The 19,686-nt window shown below is 41.2% G+C and overlaps 1 protein-coding gene across 1 annotated transcript in view; it reads left to right on the top strand.

Moving 5' to 3' along the window:
• Positions 1-19,686, top strand: part of rptor (regulatory associated protein of MTOR, complex 1) — a 201,080-nt gene that overhangs the window by 163,769 nt on the left and 17,625 nt on the right. Inside the window, exons 26-30 of the mRNA XM_069676908.1 lie at positions 5,993-6,098; positions 10,110-10,224; positions 10,361-10,485; positions 12,800-12,925; positions 18,354-18,401. Coding sequence (XP_069533009.1) covers positions 5,993-6,098; positions 10,110-10,224; positions 10,361-10,485; positions 12,800-12,925; positions 18,354-18,401 — 520 coding nt within the window. The remainder of the gene's footprint in view (positions 1-5,992; positions 6,099-10,109; positions 10,225-10,360; positions 10,486-12,799; positions 12,926-18,353; positions 18,402-19,686) is intronic.

The raw sequence follows: 19,686 nt of genomic DNA, 5'->3' as shown, positions 1-19,686 counted from the left end.
TAAAAGTAGATTTTAGTCTAATAAAATATTTACAACACAAAGACATTTGAGGCAAAAAGAGGAGAGAAGGAGCTGGAGAGAGAGCACACCACAAACAGAAAAAGATGAAGAAAATAATCCATTTGAAAAAGAGAAAAGACAGCGAGCAGCAGATTGAGATAGAAGGAGAGTGAAAGAGGAAAAACAGAGGTGTTGATGGTGAAGTGAAACTCCGTATAAAGAGCATGACGCAGGGCGAACGGGATGAAAGGAAGATGGAGCCAGAAGTGGCAACAAAAGGTGATGAAAAGTAAAGAGATGATTGGATAAAGAGCGAGTGAAAGAGCAGGAGGAGGAGGGGGAGCTGGGGGTGGGTTTTGCCGCAAATCAGAAAGCTGTGTAGGCAAAATTTTGAGTGCTGTCATAAAACTCCACTCCGTTACAAAGCTGTGTGCCTCAAAGTCTGCACATGGGTTATCATATCACTGTGTCAGCAACACCAGAACAAAAATGTGTGTTTCACAGAGTGTATCCACACCCACAGTTTTAGCAAGGACGTTGAAGACTATTCACATGAGAGAGAGAGAGTAATAAAAAATACATCCTTAGCTACAAGATAATATTTTTAACAGAAAGAGCAAAGCTGATAACAGAAACTGTTGGCAGTTTTCCATAGTGTGGCTTGGCTACCTGTTTCAATTAAGAGAAATCTAAATGCCACAGCACACAGTGATGATTTACACAGTTTTGACAGTTAAAATTGGTTGCACCACTCTAACTACTTCTTGAAGAATCCCAACAGAAGATCACAGGAACTGCTGGTTTACATCTGCCTCAACGGATTACTTTATTGGTGTTCTTGTGTTTTAATGGTTCTCAGCTAACCCTTTCAAAAACTACAGTCGCCGACACTTTGACTTGCATTTTCCCTGAAAGATTTCTTCTCACGGCTGAAGCGATCTTCTAAAGCTATTCTAAGACTCTTTGTACCTGTTATTCATTCAGATTGCAAAATGTTTAAAAATAGGCTAAAGGTTTGAAAATACTGCTTACTTTCTTTGCAACGTATTACTTAAGTTTGTTGATTTTTAAAGAAACAATCTCGAACGTTTTCATTTAAATAAATGTCTGTTAAGTCACTATCTATCGCCGAATGAGTTAACAGAATGGCCAACTGATGACAGCCTTTGCATTTGCAGTATATCATATTTTTATGGACTGGTGTCTGTGGCGACATTCGCGGTAAAATCACAAGCGGTGCCCAATTAGTGACGCGTTATCATCACCCAGCCGTGGTTGGTCTGTCAGAGAGGGTAGGCGGAGCTAAGTGGCTGCACTTCAGATTTCTGTAAGCATTGCGAGTAAACCGTAATCTACTATGGCTGAACAAACAATGAAAAGATTGACACTACAGATACATCTTCAAAAAGAAGTGACAAAGAAACGAATTCAACGCTCAGATTAAGTCAAACAGTTTACAAACGAAGGCGATGAAAATCAAGAGTTAGAACCATGACAAAGGGAGCCAGCCATAGACGTCTGTTTAAATTGGGAAGAGTGCTATTGTAATTACTGATTATCGCCAGTGGGAGGCGCTCAAGAGTACATAAATTTAAATCTTCAAGATTGTGTCTTCAATGTTGCAACCTGATATGGTTCACCTCTAGTCTTGAACAGGCTACTAGCAGTTACTTCATATATTTTACATATTTCATACCTCTATTTTTATTTATATTACTTCATTCTTTATTCTTGTCCTTCAACAGCAACTGCAACGCCCCAATTTCCCCCCGGGCATAAATAAAGTATTTCTGATTCTGATTGTAAGAACTTCACTACCAGAGTTACCCAGTCCAGACTAGGCCTGTCACTTTTCAATTGAAATTTGATATATCTATTGGTAATCTGCTTTTCAGAGTCCCAGAATGCTATCTAGTTTAAAGTAAAGAGCTTTCTATTCCAACAGATGGCGATAACACGCTGCCTGCTACAAACAAATGGAGGAAACTAAAGAGCCAAGTCATTGTTAACCTTTCCTGCTTCAGCGTCCCAAAGTCAGAAAGCATAGCACAGGGGACTTCTGTTCTGCTCCAGGGCCGATGTTGTAGATAGCTTCGTGGCTAACTCCCGTGACTTTAATATGCCAGCAGCATGCAGCAAGCAAGACACAGGAGCGCAGCTTGAGTCTAGAGGGGTCGTAGGCTTTATAATGCGCATATAGACATAGGGGTCTATAGGGGTAGAGTCGGTCGTCTTTCAATCGGAAGGTCGGATGTTCGATCCCCAGCTCCCTCAGGCTACATGTCGAAGTGTCCTTGGGCAAGACACTGAACCCCCAAATTGCTCCCGGCATAGCCAACGGGTATGAATGTGATAACTGATTGACAGTTGGGCACTTGTGTACTCGGTCAGTGTATGAATGTGTGTGTGTGAATGGGTGAATGTGATATGTAGTGTAAAAGCAGCTTTGAGTGGTCGCAAAGACTAGAAACTAGAAAAAGCGCTATATAAGTACAGTCCATTTATACAGCCTAAACTGTACATTAGTTCTGTTGTTTTTACAGCTACTGATCACCTATCGCTCTTTTCTCTGCTCTTCCGCTGCTCTTCCGCTGCTCCGTTCCCCAACACTTCACGCAACTCGTGCACACACACGTCACTCGCTCTACCACCCCACTATCACTCACTTAGCTCTTCCCAAAACAAAGCTACGCTTCTAGTATAAGACAGTGCAACAGAACTGATCATCTCAACACCAATGCACCTCAAAAGCGGCGTATGTACCACTGCGTACCCAATATGTAGTTGTTGTTCTGAAAGTTTAGTGGGGGGGCAGGTGGTTGACCTTAGTGGTCGATGTAATTCGAATGAATTCCATTTCACGTTGAATTTGTTCATACTTGATTTTTGGGAAAAGTCACAGCCCTAGTCCAGACCTTAACACTGTTCAACATCTTTGTATATGAGTATATGACCTGAGGCATCAACTGTACAACTCTTGTTGTTTGGGCTGAATTTAAGAATATCCAGGTTCCCCTGTGTTGTCAATAACATACTCAGAAGGGTGTGTTAGGAGGCTGTAATAGCTTCATATTTATGCATATAGTTAACAGATTACATATTCCCAGTGAAATTTGGGCGTAAAATTTGATGTCCACATATTTTTGCCAATACAGTGTACCAGGGATTTCACTGTAAACCCACAACGTGTAAAGCTCTGCAGAGAATCACACACACTTTTTTTTTTTTTTTTTTTACCTCAGGGCCTCATTATACGTTACATTAGCAGCTGACAATGTGCAGGACCACAACCCAGGGAAGCACAGCTTCGGCCGACTCTTACCTTCATGCACATAGATCTGCCTTCTCTCAGGCTCAGTCAGGAACCTTAAAGCCCTTGAGACACTGTATGGGATGTATAGATAAACCTGACTTTTCAGAGAAACACAATCTGTACAAACAACATCTCAAACACGAATATATGAATTCACAATCTCCACTTAGAGGTGTTAAAATGAGTGTGGTGTGTGTATGTGTGTTTCCCTTAAAGCAATGTAAACAGAGTGAGGACATTACAGGAATATTGATTCGAGACAGTACTAGTAAAGTCACATGGCACTCTAGTTGTGTGTGTGTGTGTGTGTGTGTGTGTGTGTGTGTGTGTGTGTGTGTGTGTGTGTGTGTGTGTGTGTGTGTGTGTGTGTGTGTGTGTGTGTGTGTGTGTGTGTGTGTGTGTGTGCGTGCGTGCGTGCGTGCGTGCGTGCGTGCGTGCGTGCGTGCGTGCGTGCGTGCGTGCGTGCGTGCGTGTCAGGCTGTTTAGCATGCAGTCGGCGTGGGAGGCTTCGCTGTAGAAATCTGCTTAATAAGCACATGGCAATCAGCATTGAAAAGCACACACTATTACAGTTTACACTCCTCTGTTTATTAATTCTTCTATTAAACATGCATTATAATTGCAAAGTCCAAGTTTTTAATTTAAAACTTAAATACTTTGAAATGAGAAATGACATAAATCGTTTTTTTATTACACTGCATATCCAGTGTCATGTTTTAAATAGGGACTCGTTCTGTTCTCTGAAAATAAAGCCGGCACAAAATCTGTGGGGGCCGTTTTGTTACGTAAGATTTAATAAAGGTAATCCTTTTCATATTGTCCCTCTGCTGAACAGATGTGATTGCATAAAGTGAACTTGACACCTTGACTCATTAACTGAGTAACCGCATGAGCTTCACTTAACATTGTAGCTGGCAGAGTAATCCCAGCCTGTAATGTGATGAGAAAATTGGAAAACTTTATAGACGCAGTGGTGCAGTCTGAGATCATATTGCGACCTGACAACCAGGGTCAAAGGCCCTGTGTCCATCAAAGCAATTTTCCCTAGGTCAGGGTATTTTTTCTGTTCTTTGCAATGCAAGCACTGTGTTAACTTTGTGCTACAAACACCAGCAGCCTGATGACAGCCTGCATGTCTATTCTGCTCTGATTTTGACAATCAGTGTTGTTTCCTGTTGCCAAAAGTTGAGAAAGGTTTTACCAAAGCATCCAATTACAAAAGAGAGGGGTCGCCACAAATTTCTCAACCGTTACATCCTATTTGTACAAGGGCTTAAAAATTAAAACAACATTGAAGGAGGAATAAATACTGCTGATCCCTTTGTACCCTACATACCTGCAGGTCCATCCTCTCGTCACACATGCCTCTGCCTTCTGTTCATCCAGAGAGGGGACCCAGAGCAGGTGCTCTGCTGTTTGCTCTTCTGTTTGCCATTTTTACTTCAACAGATATCCTGTATATTAACAACCAGCTGCAGCCAAGGTGTCTCAGCTAAAGAAATACTGTGCAATGCAAGAGAGCCAGGCGTTTTCGACACTCCCTAAACCCAAAAGGAATAGTTTATCTTCTTGAGAATTACACTTATTAGCTTCCCTCCACTGAACTTTATCTTTATCTACAAAACAAGAAGCAGAAGAAAAGAAGTCAACAGGGCTTTGTCCTGGTGTCCTAAGTGGTGACAATTCCTACCAATGTCTCTAAAGAGCAGTAGTTAACATCTAATGTCTCATTTGTTTGAAAACAAAGACTTAAATTGACTATTTATTGTTTTATCAGGAGTTACTTTCTGGAACAATGACTTGGCAAACAGCAGCCAGGCACAGTAACTTACAGAACCTGTGCTAACAGACTTAACATGGCATTCAGAGCTGTAGCTGCACATGCTGCACAGAAGTGCAAGCAGAGACCTGAGAGGCTAATACATTTATTTTGCAGTTTCTTGACAAAAGGTATGTAGAACATTTTAGACTATAGCAGGGAAGCCAGCCAATGCTCATGCACATGTGAATGCAGGTTTCAAAGTGTTGCAAATGTTTTATGAAGTTGTACATGCTATGCATTCAATATGTTTGTTAGGTCTCAGATATACACACAGAACTGCGTTGTCACAAGAAAACTCCACAGGCAATCTTTGGTGTATTTCTGACAACAATCTGAAAACAACATAAAACCCAGAGGGAATACACGTGTACCATGGATCTGCTCTCGTGTTTTTTCTCTTGTTTTTCTCATAACCTGCAGAAAGTAAACTCCTTTTTCCTCATATTCCTTTCTATACACACACACACACTCACACACAAACACACAATGAACACAATGAACAGTAATTATCCAGACTAAAGTAAAAAAAAAAAAAAAAAAAAGGATCTAGGGAAATATGAGGAAGAGGGTTCTATAATGACAAGATAGTTGAGACGAGGAGATAAGCACCATCAAAAGGGTCCACTATATTTATATATTTATCAAATATGGCTTCCTGTAATCTTCCTCTAGATGATTACATCATCTGATTATATCAGTATGTTGGCTCTGCATGTAGACAATCATCGAGACTGTTTTAAAAAGCAGATGTGTGGCTCCTGCGGACAAGATTGCAGTCTGAAATGTCTTTTACTCTGGTATCATTAAAACAACAAATGTTCTCAATCTCCTTCCTCTCTTTTATATGTCTTTTTCAGATCCCAGAGGAGCACGACCTGGAGAGTCAGGTGAGGATGGAGCGGCAGTGGAGGTTTCTGAGAAATAGTCGGGTGAGAAGGCAGAGCCGATGCATCACACAAAGAGGTGAGTGACACACACACACACACACACACACACAGACGTTCCCATACGTGGATCAAGGCTCATTAATGTTTTGGAATGCCATGGTGTTGTTATAGTAAATCTCTCTCCTCATGTTTTGTTAGTCAGTGTTTTGTCCCAGATTTATTTTAAAATGACACCAAAGAAGTGTTTAGACAGAATTTTAGAGCAAACACACACTGTTAAATAATACAACTCATAAATCTGCAACTCAGTCATGTTTTCTTAAAGTCTGGCAGGAAGAGTCCTCTTACTTATTTACAGGTAGAAGGAACCCTGAATGTGCTTTCAATGCAGAAGCACTATTAAATCAATTTTCAAAAGGCCATCCCAGAATTTAATCACATTGGCCTGACATCACATGACTAGTCTCATATCTTATTTAATGTGAGTGCATTTATGGAGCACATTTTAATATGCAAATCAAAATGTTTAACACATGCACAGAGCATCAAAATCCCAGCGATTATAAAGTCACACAAGCATGATTAAATAAAATATAGGCTAGTAAGACATCACTTCTACTCCACCACAAAGATAAATGCAATTTTTTTTAACATACACTAAACTCTTAAATAATATGACCAATAAGAAAAATATAGATTCGGGAGAATATTTTCTATATAAATGGTGCATTATCTTAATAATTGTAATGATTCACAATCACCACCACCTCTTTTGCATCGGTTTTACTTCTACATTTTGTGATGGAAACCCTCTGAACAACCGATCTCTCAGCATCTGCAGCAGGCAACTGATTTCAGTAGAAAAGCTCTGATAAACCCAAAGTACCTGCCGAGCACCAAGACAGAAGGATACATTTAGCTGTTAGCTTGTAAAGAAAGAATCAAGCTAAAGGCTAGCTAGCCAGCTTGATACACATTTCCTGACCAAAACTTTTTTTTTTACCTTCTTTGAGCTAGCTTATTACAAGACTGTTTTAATAAAATGTTGAACAGAAGATGAAAGCAAACAATGAGAAGAACAAGTTGGATTTAATGTCCTCTTAGCAGAACACAATATAACACAAATATAATCCTAATTATTTTTTGAATCAAAGCAGCCAATTATCTTCAGCTGAAAACAAACAGAATGAATCAGGTGAAATTTCTTTAATTTTCTTCTTCTTTCTTCTTTCAATTTCATCAAGAGTCAGGACCCAGACCCCACATTTAAGAAGCTTGTAGTCTGCTTACAGAAAAGATAGAAAAAAAATCCTTTAACATCCAACCATAAAATGCTTCAGTACGTAAATAGGAGCCTGTTAGCTAACTTGTAAAACGTAACAGCTTTACAGTGAGTTTGTCGTGTTTGTTGTGGAGTTCTTCTGCTCTTACATGGCCAAAAGCTAAAGTGAGGGGAATAAAAAAAAGTAGTTGTACCTTTGAGAGGAGATATTATTGTGGCAAATATCTAAGAGGCTACGTCTGCTTCTTACAGTATCTGGTTCGGTCAATACACATACTCTCAAGGACAGATAAAACGATCACACAGCATCAGCACTGACTTTCTGCCAGATTTATGTTTAATTTAAAGTTTTTTGGACTCTTGTTGAGGGCAGAATGAGGCTGAAATCCAGACCACACCAGGTGTTAACAGTACAGCTGTGTTTCAGTCATGTGAGAGAGGGAGCAGGTGATTTGCAGCGAGGAGAGAGCATTGATTAAAATCAATCCACGGTCAGAAACAACCCCCTTTATGAGTCACAGGACTCCCCTCTCACACTCAGATACTCAAACCCACACATTAAAGAGCCCAGGGTACAGGCAGACACACAGACTCCCCAATTGAAGTCAGAGCTTTCTCAAACAGAATAACTAACACCCCCAACGTCATTGGTAGCCCCCTCCACACACACATACATTCACACACACACACACACACACAGAGTCATGAGGTGATTGGCGTCAGAGCTCACGCACATGTCTCATCCTCTCTTTCTGACTCCTCACTAAATCATTGAATTCCCCTCAAAACTCACTCTTTTTTGAAAGAGAGAAGTAGTAGGGCTGCCCTCATTCAGTCTGTTCCCTCCCGAGAGGAATAAGACGAGAGGAGAGGAGGAGGAGGTGGAGGAGGGAGGGAGAGGAAGGATGGAGGAGATGTGAAGGAGGCAGAAAAATCTAGAAACAACAAAAAAATGTGCAAGAAAAATGTGTTGGCTTGTAAACCTGATTTGACTTTTTCCTTCCTGGGTGATGCAAAATTTACACCCAGCATGTACAGTTCTCAAGTCCTCAGGGTAGTTTCAGTTATTACAGTACTTCCATATTGCCTGTGCCGTCAAGCAGCGAAAAGAAAAGCAAATCGATGCTGATGATCTGCTCAGCTTTTAACCAAAGCCTCAGTGTTTTATGCTTTTCTTTCCATTAGCATCTTTTCCTACCCAGTTGCATCTGTGAGGAATTCATGATAGATTTTCCTCATTCTTCTTCATCTCATTACGCCATTCTCAAGAGTGCATTCAGGTAGCCAAGGACAGGCTGGTGAACCGATATGTGTTGTTTCCATGACAACATATGCTGAGGCAGTGAACTTAGCAGATGCATCTGCGTACTGTGTTGTTCTCCATGAAATCTGCCAAAGGGGTACACAACTAGACTTTTTCTCCCTGCACTGAATCACTGAGCAAAGACTCATACATTGGTTGTTTGTTTTTCTTTCTTATGCTTTTCTACCATTGTCATTTTTTATCCTAGCAAAGACGTTATCAATAATTTTTCCATACTCATCCATACTCAACACAATGCAGTGTGTCACAAACAACTGTAAGCATCCTTACTGTCTAAACGCCTACAGACTCCATCGACAAAATGTTACGTTTAACACAAACATCATGTATACAGAGCCCAGGTTTAAAAATGCCAGAATTGGCCTTCATCGTTTGAGAGGGGTAGTGTTGTCCAACTGTTATTTTTGCATCTTTAAAGTGATAATCTCGAAGATTGTCTTGTAAATAAATGTTTGTTAAGTATGAGGTACCACAGTGGTGATCGAGCCTATGGCCCACTGATGAAAGCCTTTGCATTTGCAGTATTACAGACTGGTAGTGACGCGTTTTTCCATCACCCAGCAGTGGTTGGTCTGCCAGAGAGGGTAGGCGGAGCTAAGCGGCTACTTTTCCAGTCTCTGCAAGTGTGACTACAGATACAACTTCACAAATAAGTGAAAATCCAAAGAAAAAAGGCAACTGGCCTTTTGGATTAAGCTTAGACTACAACTGGAGCCAGCCGAGGACGTTACACATGCAACACTGTCTAGATATCTGGGAAGTGTCTCCTGTAATTACCGTTTATCACGATAGGTGCTGCCAAAGAGCACTTAGCACTTTAAAATACATTACATTACACTGGTGGAATGTTAGCAGAACGTAGTGTATATGTAATGGACACTACTTATACGTCCCATTGTTCATTGTTGTCAACAAACACAAATCAGTGAGCCAAAACCTGAAACTGGTTGATATATTCCTTCATTACCTTGAATGTGTGCACTAAAGTTAATCTGGACTTTATCACACATCCTGTACACCCTCCTGCTACCTGAAATACACACTAGCACGAAAAATGTCCACAGCTGAAATTGTCCCAAAACTGAAGTATCCAGCTGTCCGAGAAGATGACAGAGGCATTTTTTAAAAACTTTTTTTAATTGACACATTCTTAAAAATGTTCATCTTTAACAGCAATGAATAGGCTTATGACAGATATCTTGTTTATACATCAAAGCTGAAAGCAAAAGATGGTGAGAGCTTTTTTCAGTGTTGAACTCGCAGTGCTAGGTTTTGGCTTTATTTCTGGAAGCAGTAAGTACAATCACAGGCCTGGTGAAAAGAAGGTGCAGTTGTACAGTTTTTGCCGTACAAGGTTGACAGTTCACAGGTGCAGGAGGGCGGGATGGGGCACTCCAGCATGATGTGAACCTGTGATTTTCCACTTTGACAAATTCATCTCCTTTTTACACTTCCATGTTTGCCTGTCTCCACTGTTGCAGGTGTTTCCCGTCTGGATGATCAAATATTCATCAACCGCAACCCTGGAGTACCGTCTGTTGTGAAGTTCCATCCCTTCAACACCTGCATCGCCGTGGCCGACAAGGACAGCATCTGGTCAGAGACAGAGAACACACACCCAGCTTTAAGATCATTATGCAAATCATTCTTTTTCATTCTTGATGGCTTTAAATGTAAACACGTCAAATAATGAATGCGAATATAAGTCTGTATTTGTTGATGTCTGCTGCAGTTTCTGGGACTGGGAGAAGGGCGAGAGGCTGGACTATTTCTACAACGGGAACCCTCGTTACACTCGCATCACAGCCATGGAGTACCTGAACGGACATGACTGTTCGTTACTACTCACTGCAACAGGTTTGAAATGCCTCCGAATACCATCAAACAGAAAGTGCATACAGTATCACAGAGTTGAAACTCAAGTTAGAAATTATTAAGCCTTTCTTTGAGTGAGCAGTCCAAATGTTTACGCCCACCAGCACAGTGGAAATCGCAACGAGACTCATTTGTAGCAGCAACGAGCCTTAAACACTTGACTCTTACCCCCACAAACACACACACAGAGCACTCATGTGTATTCATCATCATGCATCAACTGAATAAAGCAATTACCCTCCATGGCTTTGTCTTCATAACCCAGAAAAACTGTTGCAAACGAGTCTACACAGAGACACACATTTATTTTGTTTTGCCTTTACAGTGTAGTATTAAACTTGGAGTGAATGCTGTATCTCACAGCACCTCTCCTGAGACCTTGTTAAGAGCTCAGGGACTAATAAATTTAAGTTCCATCTCATCAAAATGTAATGTGCACTTATTCAGCTTTTCTCCATCAGTCATGCTGTGAGGGATATCAGGGAGGACATTACTTATAAAAAATATACAGCATTAAAAAAGGGAAACGCGGAATGTAAATCAAGTGGAGACTTTTACGGGTTGTAATAGCTCTCTCATAAGAGCGTGCGGACATGTTTTATGTCGAGGTCGGTGTCTCAGCTGTGTTTCAGCTCTGCTGTTCAGAAAGAGCTTTTTAGAGTTAGAGACTCGTGCCGCACTTTGTTTCTCACTGACAGAACACTTTCAAGCAAAGAGCCTTTTAAGATGCTGCTATACACTCCCTATTGATTCTTTTGAGAAGTGTGTGTCTGTGTGTGTTAATGGTCAAGTCACACTGTGTGTTGCATGTTTTGAAAAAGTCTGACTTCAAGGGTTCATCTGATCTTAAACACATTTCAGCATGCACTTCTAAACCAGTTAAGTTGAGCTTCCAACTGGCCTTAAAGGAGAACTTTTACTTTATTTCTAAACGACTAACCAGTACACAAAGCTTTGGTATAATGGCTGTAATCCTTTATATCAGGGCAAATGGGCCCAATCAGTACCGGCAGCAAAGGTACTTGTTTTTGCCATTGAAAAGCTCAAATTGTTTTTATTACAACACACAAAGGATCCTTACAGGAGCAGTTACTTGTTTGTGTGGGTAAGATCCTTTTTGAGCCAGAAACAGTTGTTACATCTCTGTCCTCAAAGCCACCAGACTCCATTGACAAAAACAGTAATATTACCATAGATTGTACTGTCTAATATCAGTCAGTTACCTTGTTTGTGTTGTGTCGTGTCGAGTCGTGTCGTGTCGTGTCGTGTTGTGTCAAACATTAACTTTTGAAACATCTCCAAACATTTCAAAGAACATTTTAGGCAATGGTCAAGGCAGTTTCAAAAAGTGACTCGAGTGTTTTTTAAGGTAAAAGTTTAGAGTTTTTGAACTGAAAATTTGTCAAAGCAATCGAGGCTTTGAAGAGAGCAATGTAACAAGTGTTTCAAGGCTTTTACCATAAAGTGGCAATCTCAAAGATCTCAGTTTCGATCTCTCTGGCGGCACCTATGGCGACAAACAGAAAGTGTAGGAGCACACTTCCCATATACCCAGACAGTGTTGCATGTGTGACGTCCACGGTTGACTTCGGTTGTAACTCTTGATTTTCCTCGCTGACGGTCGCTTTCCTTTTTAGACTGTTTGCTTCATCTGAGCGTCGAATTTCTTTCTTTTTCTTTGGATTTTCACTTATTCTTGAAGATGTATCTGTAGTTATCAATCTTTTCTTTGTTTGTTCAGCCATAGTAGATTACTGTTTACTCGCAACACTTGCAGAAAGCGGAAAAGCAGCCGCTTAGCTCCGCCTACCCTCTTTGGCAGACCAACCACTGCTGGGTGATGGAAAACGCGTCACTAACTGGGCACCGCTTGTGATTATTTCCACGCCAGACACCCAGTCCATATTTCTGCAAATGCAAAGGCTTTCATCAGTGGGCCATAGGCTCAATCACCATTGTGTTACCTCATTCAGTGATAGATAGTGACTTAACAGCCATTTATTTAAATAAAGATCTTTGAGAAAACTACTTTGACAAAAAGATCACTTTAAGAGCCTTTCAATGATTTTCCCAGACACAGATTTGCCCAAAAAAAATATGTTGCAGGCTACTGGAGCAATTCCAAATCTATTTGTACCCGTCATTTATTTGCTACCCAAAATATGTAAAAATAGTTCCCAGGTTAAAAAATGGCAGATATCCCCATTAACTTTTCCTATGCTGCAGCGTGTTCTTGTTCAGGCTCTCACGCCTTCCTTCCCTCTCTGTATCTTTCTGTCTCATCCCCTGTCTCCAGACGATGGAGCATTACGTATCTGGAAGAACTTTGCAGACCAGAAGAACCCGGAGATGGTGACGGCGTGGCAGGGCCTCTCCGACATGCTGCCCACTACCAGAGGTCAGCCCACCTCCAGCGCTCACAGTAAAGATCAACGCTATATTTTACTATCTACCCCTCCATCCATCCACCCACCCACACTCCCACCATACTTCCTGTTCTACTTGGGCGACTGACACGTTGTTAACCCCATGCTTTTCACATTCCTCACTTCCCCACCTACAGAGTAACCAGGTAGGAAAGGAGTTTACTGCATTTTCTCGGGTTCAGTGCTTGATTGAACTGTCTAGCTTTGAACGCTATAACTTTAAACTGTAGCTGAACTTTTTGGATCATATAAGCAAAAAGGTGATAAAAGTATTCAGTTGTTCTTTTGGTAAAAGCCTGAAATTAGGCAGTTTTAAGAGACAAGCTATTCTTCTTGATATCAGACTTTCAACTCCTATTACTCTAAAGCCAATGACCCAAGTAGCAACATAATGGTACATACTAAAACAGTATTTCCCACAGAATCACGGTGCACCTGTGGCGGTGGCTGGCCCAACAAACACCTGCTCTCTTAATAAGCACAGTGGCTTGTCCGACCCCTCCTCCCTTCTTTACTCTCTGCCTGTATGTGCTCTGTTGACTTTCTTCATCAGCTGTACTACCCGTTTTATAAAGTCGCCTCATTAACTCGTGTTTTTATAAAAAATTTTACTCGCATTTCTTTATCACAGCAGGTGAAATGCATGTGCAGGATTGTTGTCAATGACAAAGCATATGGAATCGATCATGGGAACAGAACAGCTGCACACAACTATTAAACCAACAGCATAAGAAGGTCTATATTTAACATGAGAAGTGCAACTCAGTCAGTGGAGGGACGTCTCTCTCTCTCTGTTACTCACAGAGCAGGTGTGGAGACACTACTCGAGATACGCAAGGGGGAGAGGAGAACGTCCAATAATTAATTGATCGTGGATGACGATCTTATACTGATAAAAAAAGAAAAATGCTGAAATGCAGTCATAATCGTACCTTGGCGCGTGTGGGAAACCCTGCTAAAAAATAGTCGAACAATAGCACAAGTAGAAAGGAGTGATCATAAGTCAGTTAGACAGCCATACCCACCAAAGTTTGTAATATTAGCTAGCATTATCCAAAACAACTCCTGGTTATATGAGTCAAGGTAAGGCTGTTGTGGCAAAGTCCTTAGTTCAGTACAAAACAACAAGATAAGATAAGAAAATCCTTTATTCCTCCCACAACAGGGAAATTTACAGTGTTACAGCAGCAAAGTGGATAGTGCAACATTACAATAAAGGGCATATAAAAATAAGTAACTAGTAGTAATATTAGTAGTAATAAGTAATAGGGCTGGGTATCGCTAAGGATTTCTCAATTTGATTCGATTCAATTCACAAGGTCCCAAGTTGATTTGAGTCCCGATCCGATTTTTAGTCTGAACATCTGGCTCATGGTTTTGATTAAACGAACTGGGGTTCAACTTCTGCGAGATTTGGCCACGAGATCTAGCACATAGCACAAAGAACAAAACCACACGAGACTAAGAGATATGAGGAAAGGCATAAGTGCAACATGCCGAAAATACACTCAGAGAGTAACATAAACATCAGTGCAAAACTAACTTACATATTCATGGACGAACACACGATAAAAAGAGTCTGTCGGCGATCACTGATGTCTCCATAGTAGGTGCAGTAAACAAATCCAGGCATGTCTCCCTCACTTCCGTGTTTCGGGGAGGTACGCTGAGTCGTTCTGCATTCAGTAGTGCGAGTGATCAGATACGTTTTTACACATATTTTTAAAGATTGATCTCGGGATTTATTAATCAATATTGGGTCATTCAAATGAGAATGGATTCAGATCAGAAAAATCTATTTTTTTTAAACCCAGCCCTAAAAGTTACTGTCAGGGAAACTAAACAACTCTCTGCTTGTAACGCTACCGCCATACAATGTCAGTGATTGTTCCATAGGTTAGCCAAGCAATATCTCACTACTGTCAGTGACCGATCTATTTGCTCTGCAATACTGCTAAATACTGTTTCAAAAGTGAAAGCTAAATCTTGATAGAATATGTATGAATCTTAAGGGCCTTTGTTACACAATAAAAACATTTTTTACCATCATTCTAAGGTTATATTAAAATACTGAATGGAGTTATGTAGAAGTAATGACATATGAAAGACTGACTTAAAGAAACACTGAACTGCTATGCAATAAGAATTCTAATCAACACAATCTTCCCCCCTGAAAAACGACCACGCAGTTGATGTAACACCTCAGATAAACAGTTTTAGCAATGCTGTAACTTAGATCTACATTTTTGAGGCTGGGCATAATAAACCAAAACTACTACTCATGTTGCCTAAAGCCTTAAAGCTTATATATATAACTGTAAGTGTTACAAATAAAAGAAAGGAGTGACCAAGTTTCTGCAATTTTCAAAATGTACGGACCACCTTTACATGATCCTATGCATCTCCACAGATTACAACAACCAAAACAAGCCAAAATCAGGGAGGCAGCAAGTTAAATACATGACATTCATGTGCGCTTTGAGTAAAGTTAACAGTCTGATTCACACATTTCCCAGAGTCGATTTTAGGGATCAAAGCACAGCGGGTTGCCAATCCGATGTTATCAGTATGTGTGAGCATACACAGACCGGAGCACTAAACCCACTCCAGGAGAGTATGTTACATATAGTTTAAACAAAACCTAATCTGACCTCATGCAATGAAATAGAAACTAAAACCGTCTCCACTGTGTTGTAGATTGATTCTGCCACATTGGTGTCAGGTTTTGGATTTCGAGTCAGGAGTCTGTATTTACTTCCGTCAACAAAAACTAATGTAACTCTGACTTAGAGCCAGCTGTCAGCTTTACCTGTCTCACCCTGTCACATATGTCATAGCCATCATGGGTCTGTCATATCTGACAAGTTGGAGGCAAGTTAAAGATGTTCGGAGGCCTACATTCAAACCCAGTTTATTAAAGAAAGCTACATTAATTAAAAAATGCAACAGGTTGAAATTAGTCATCAGTCAAACTTCTTTGCTCCGTGTGACTGTAGTGAAGTGAATCATTTTTGTGGACATTGTTGGACTTGCTGCCATGTTTACCTTCTGTGTTGACACACTTCCCTAATTCTTGGCAGAGTTATTCAGAAATATTTGAACCAGGACCTCACACCCACAACACACACATTCAGAGATATGCACCCACTTCTGTCATTTGCCGGGTTACCCACTCTCTCTGTCTCTCTCTCTCTCTGCTCCACATTTTTCTGCCTCAGGTGTTTCTCAGCCATCGATTCTGGGTCAGGGACGGAGGTTTTTAGGAAACAGTGACAGCTGCAGGAATGATTGTATGTTTCACTTAACACTTGACAGCTTGTCGGATAAATGCAATAATTACCCACCTCACTTCTGTCTGTTTAGAAAAAGTTTGAAATGATCTCTGACCCAGTGTAACACCATTAGCACCAGGGATGACTTTTGTGGGTGGACAATTCACAGATTGCATTTTTCTAGCACATCTCTTATAGAATGAGATACATATGTGGCTAATTGGTAGCAATGAGAGCAGAGCTGTCACAATGAGTGTCTGGCTGACTCACTGGCTGACTGGAAATCTTTGCAGAGGTGTTGACCACACACTGCGTACACATATGTGTCTCCATCATTACAAAGCCACACACTCACCAGAGCTCTGTGGGGACCTGTAGAGAGGTGACACACTTAACTAGCATCACTGTCTGTCTGCCTCTCACGACACACATCACCCTGAGAGTCTCTTCCCCTGTGGAGGACTCTCCTGCAGTGAGCCACAGCCTTGTTTTGACTGAGACTTTAACATTTAATGGTGTGCTTGTTATCCTGGATGTGTGGTTAGTTACAGCAGCTGTGTCGCTTCTGCATTCAGACTGCACTGAAGGCATCAATTTTAATATGAACAGTCACTCGACTGAGAGCTTTCCTGGAAAAAGTTTTACTGAACAGTCCAGCTTCAGCTTTTGCTGTTGAGATAATTTTTTTAACTTGCCAGGAAACTTCAAAAACATCCACAATCTTTCACAGTTTTCCCTGCTGCATTCGCACACTACCTCCCCTCCTGGGCCCACAATCACTTTAGAGTTATAACCAGTGGATGGAGCATATTTCAGAAAGAGCACAATAATTATATGCTTGTGTTTTTAGGTTTTTTAGCATTGCCCTTGTGGCATTAATAATGAAAAACTCGATGAAATATTTCACAAGTCTGTCTTTGTGCTGGAAAAATAACAGCTCTAGCTCTGCAGGCATTTGCTTCAAGACTGTGGACATTTCTCAAGGAGATTCTGGCAGACACACACACACATACACTCTCTCTTTCACACACACACACACACACACCAGTCTATGCACAACCTGTCCTCACTCATCCCATCCCCCGTCATCCCATAACAAGCCTTTGTGCTATTTTTCATCAGTGAACTATCTCTGCCGACTCTGTCTGTCTGGCTTGTTGTTACTTTGCTGGTTCTCTAATATTGTTCTGTGGTTTTCCACCATCTACAGGGAGGCTGAACAAGGCGGCAAGCAGTTTTCTCCCCTAAATTACACCTCCACAACAATAAATGTTCCTATTTCACGTCATTTTAGTCTGAATTAATAGGTTTATTTAATCACTTAACTCTCTGAAATCCCCACTGAAATCAAGTTATTCGTACAATCATCTAGTAGAGCATCACCGATATATTAGATATTATGGTGCTGATGTGGGCCTATTACAGATATATCTGTACTGGTGTACATGTCTGATATGCACCAATATAAATGCTTTAGTTACAGACCATATAATGCAGCAAACTATGCTTTGGGTGATTCAGACATGGTGTCAACTGGTAGTTTGTCCAGCTGAATGTGTCAGCACTATCTGCAGCACATGTAGGAGACAGTGTTCAATTTGGCAGCTGTTTTAGATTTATAGTCTTCAGACGAAAATTCTTGTTTAGTCATATTGGTACAAAATCTGTGGATAATCCCCAAGGAGAAGGTCTATTTTTTAATATTTTATTAAATTCGTGTTGGTATGGACCTCACAAATCTGACATTGGTTGAGCTCTACTCTCTAGTCAACTGTTTTGCTCTGTAGTGAAGGATTTGGGGATTCTGTGTCCTGCAGGCTTGGAGGTTGGGGACCCTGTGCAGCTTCCACAGCCCTTGATTATAATGCAGAGGCAGCTCCTGCCTTCCTCGCTGTCCCTCTCCCTTCACTCTCTGATCCCTGCATGTCACTGTTAGTCATTTGGGAGACGCAACGCTGGGAAACAGTCGCCTTGTTCATCCCTCTCCTGTTTGAATGCATATGCAGCGTATTCATGAAGTCATATTTTTCAGCGTGTGTCGGTCTGCATGCACAGGGCGTCCTTGCTAATTTTGTTGCTTGCTTTGTTGCATTCCCCGCTCTCCTCCCTCCCCTCCTCCCCCCTTCCATTTGCTCCCTTCCCCTGCTTGCAGGTCTGGCCAGAAGGGTCTCCATCTATCTTGACAGGAGTAAGCAAGGAGGTGAGTGTTGCAATTCTCTTCTCTTCTTCCTCACTCCTAGAGCAAACGGGCTGCACTAACAGCCGGCAGTGTACCTGCTTTTTTTGTTTGTTCTGTTTTTTACCCCGACCACCATCCAGCAACCTTATCCTTTCAAATGTATGTGATGCTCCTTCACGTCACACCGGAACAATCCCACAGGCGAGAAGACTTGCTATGAAAGTAGTGGTATGTGTCCTAACATGTCCTTGTCAATAAGCTGGACACGCTGGTCTCATAATGCTGAGCCCTCCCTTTAATTCCTGATTTTATACCTGTCAAGCTTAATGAGGGCTGGGTGACCACTCTAAATTCTACATCTTTGCTCCTTTGCTTTTGTGTTTGGTTTTAAAGAAAACAAAAAGACATCTTGCATCTCTTGAGATGCCTAGTATCCCTCTCACTGCAGCCCCTTGCACCCCTGTCAACATGTTATGAAATCCAAAGCTTAACAGACCTCCTGTGTCTCGTTAAGGTTAATAAGCTATTAGGGGACAATTGCTTTTTGGTAACAGTTTGAGCAAACTGTCATTTAAAGAGCAAATTTGCACATTGAAGTATTTGTTTGTAAAGAAAAAAAACTCAATTTAAATAGATGTTTATTTAAAGAGCTGAAAATAGCTTTTATCCTTAGTGAGGTGTTGCTCTCTGCCCCCTCATCCTCACCTCAAAATGGGTTCTCTCATGTATAAAAAATACACTTATTTAAGCTGGTCCCAAAGGTGCCACTGTTTAATTGGGAGCATGTTGGTGCTGTGATTTTAATAGCATAGAGTCACCCAGTCTGTGTTGCCAGAAGGATAAGCCCGTTATACTCAGAGGAACCTGTGAAATTAGGGGACCGTGCCTGGCACAGACCACAGAAACTATTCCTGCGGCTGCTGCAGGTTTCACATCTCTGCAGACTAGATTGAGAGCCGATCTAATTAAGTTCTGATCCATCTACTGTTAATAATCTCTTAACTTGTTTTTTCCCTTCCTCATTTACGCCCATGCCCTCCCTCTGCTCATTCCTACCTCTGCAGTTTCTCTAGATACAAATGTTTCTTTGCCCTTACCTTATCCTCCTCCTCTTAGACCTTTTTTTTTGGCTGTCAAAGTGAAAGTAGGGCAGCTCTCGCCTCTTTGGCTTTAGAGAGGCAGACACTGTGTCCTGCTCTACATTTGGCCGCACTACCTGGTGTCTTGTTAACATCAGGCCTCACTGTGAACTTGCCAAATCCACAACCGAGAACTCCACGTGGAGTTGGACAGAGGCACATGAGTT

The sequence above is a fragment of the Semicossyphus pulcher genome, unplaced genomic scaffold (assembly GCF_022749685.1).
Source record: "Semicossyphus pulcher isolate SPU_LCO1_2020_fin unplaced genomic scaffold, fSemPul1.0.p SCAF_27, whole genome shotgun sequence".
Taxonomy (NCBI): Eukaryota; Metazoa; Chordata; class Actinopteri; order Labriformes; family Labridae; genus Semicossyphus; species Semicossyphus pulcher.
Note: the sequence above shows the minus strand (reverse complement) of the source record. Positions and strands in the feature narration are given on the sequence as shown.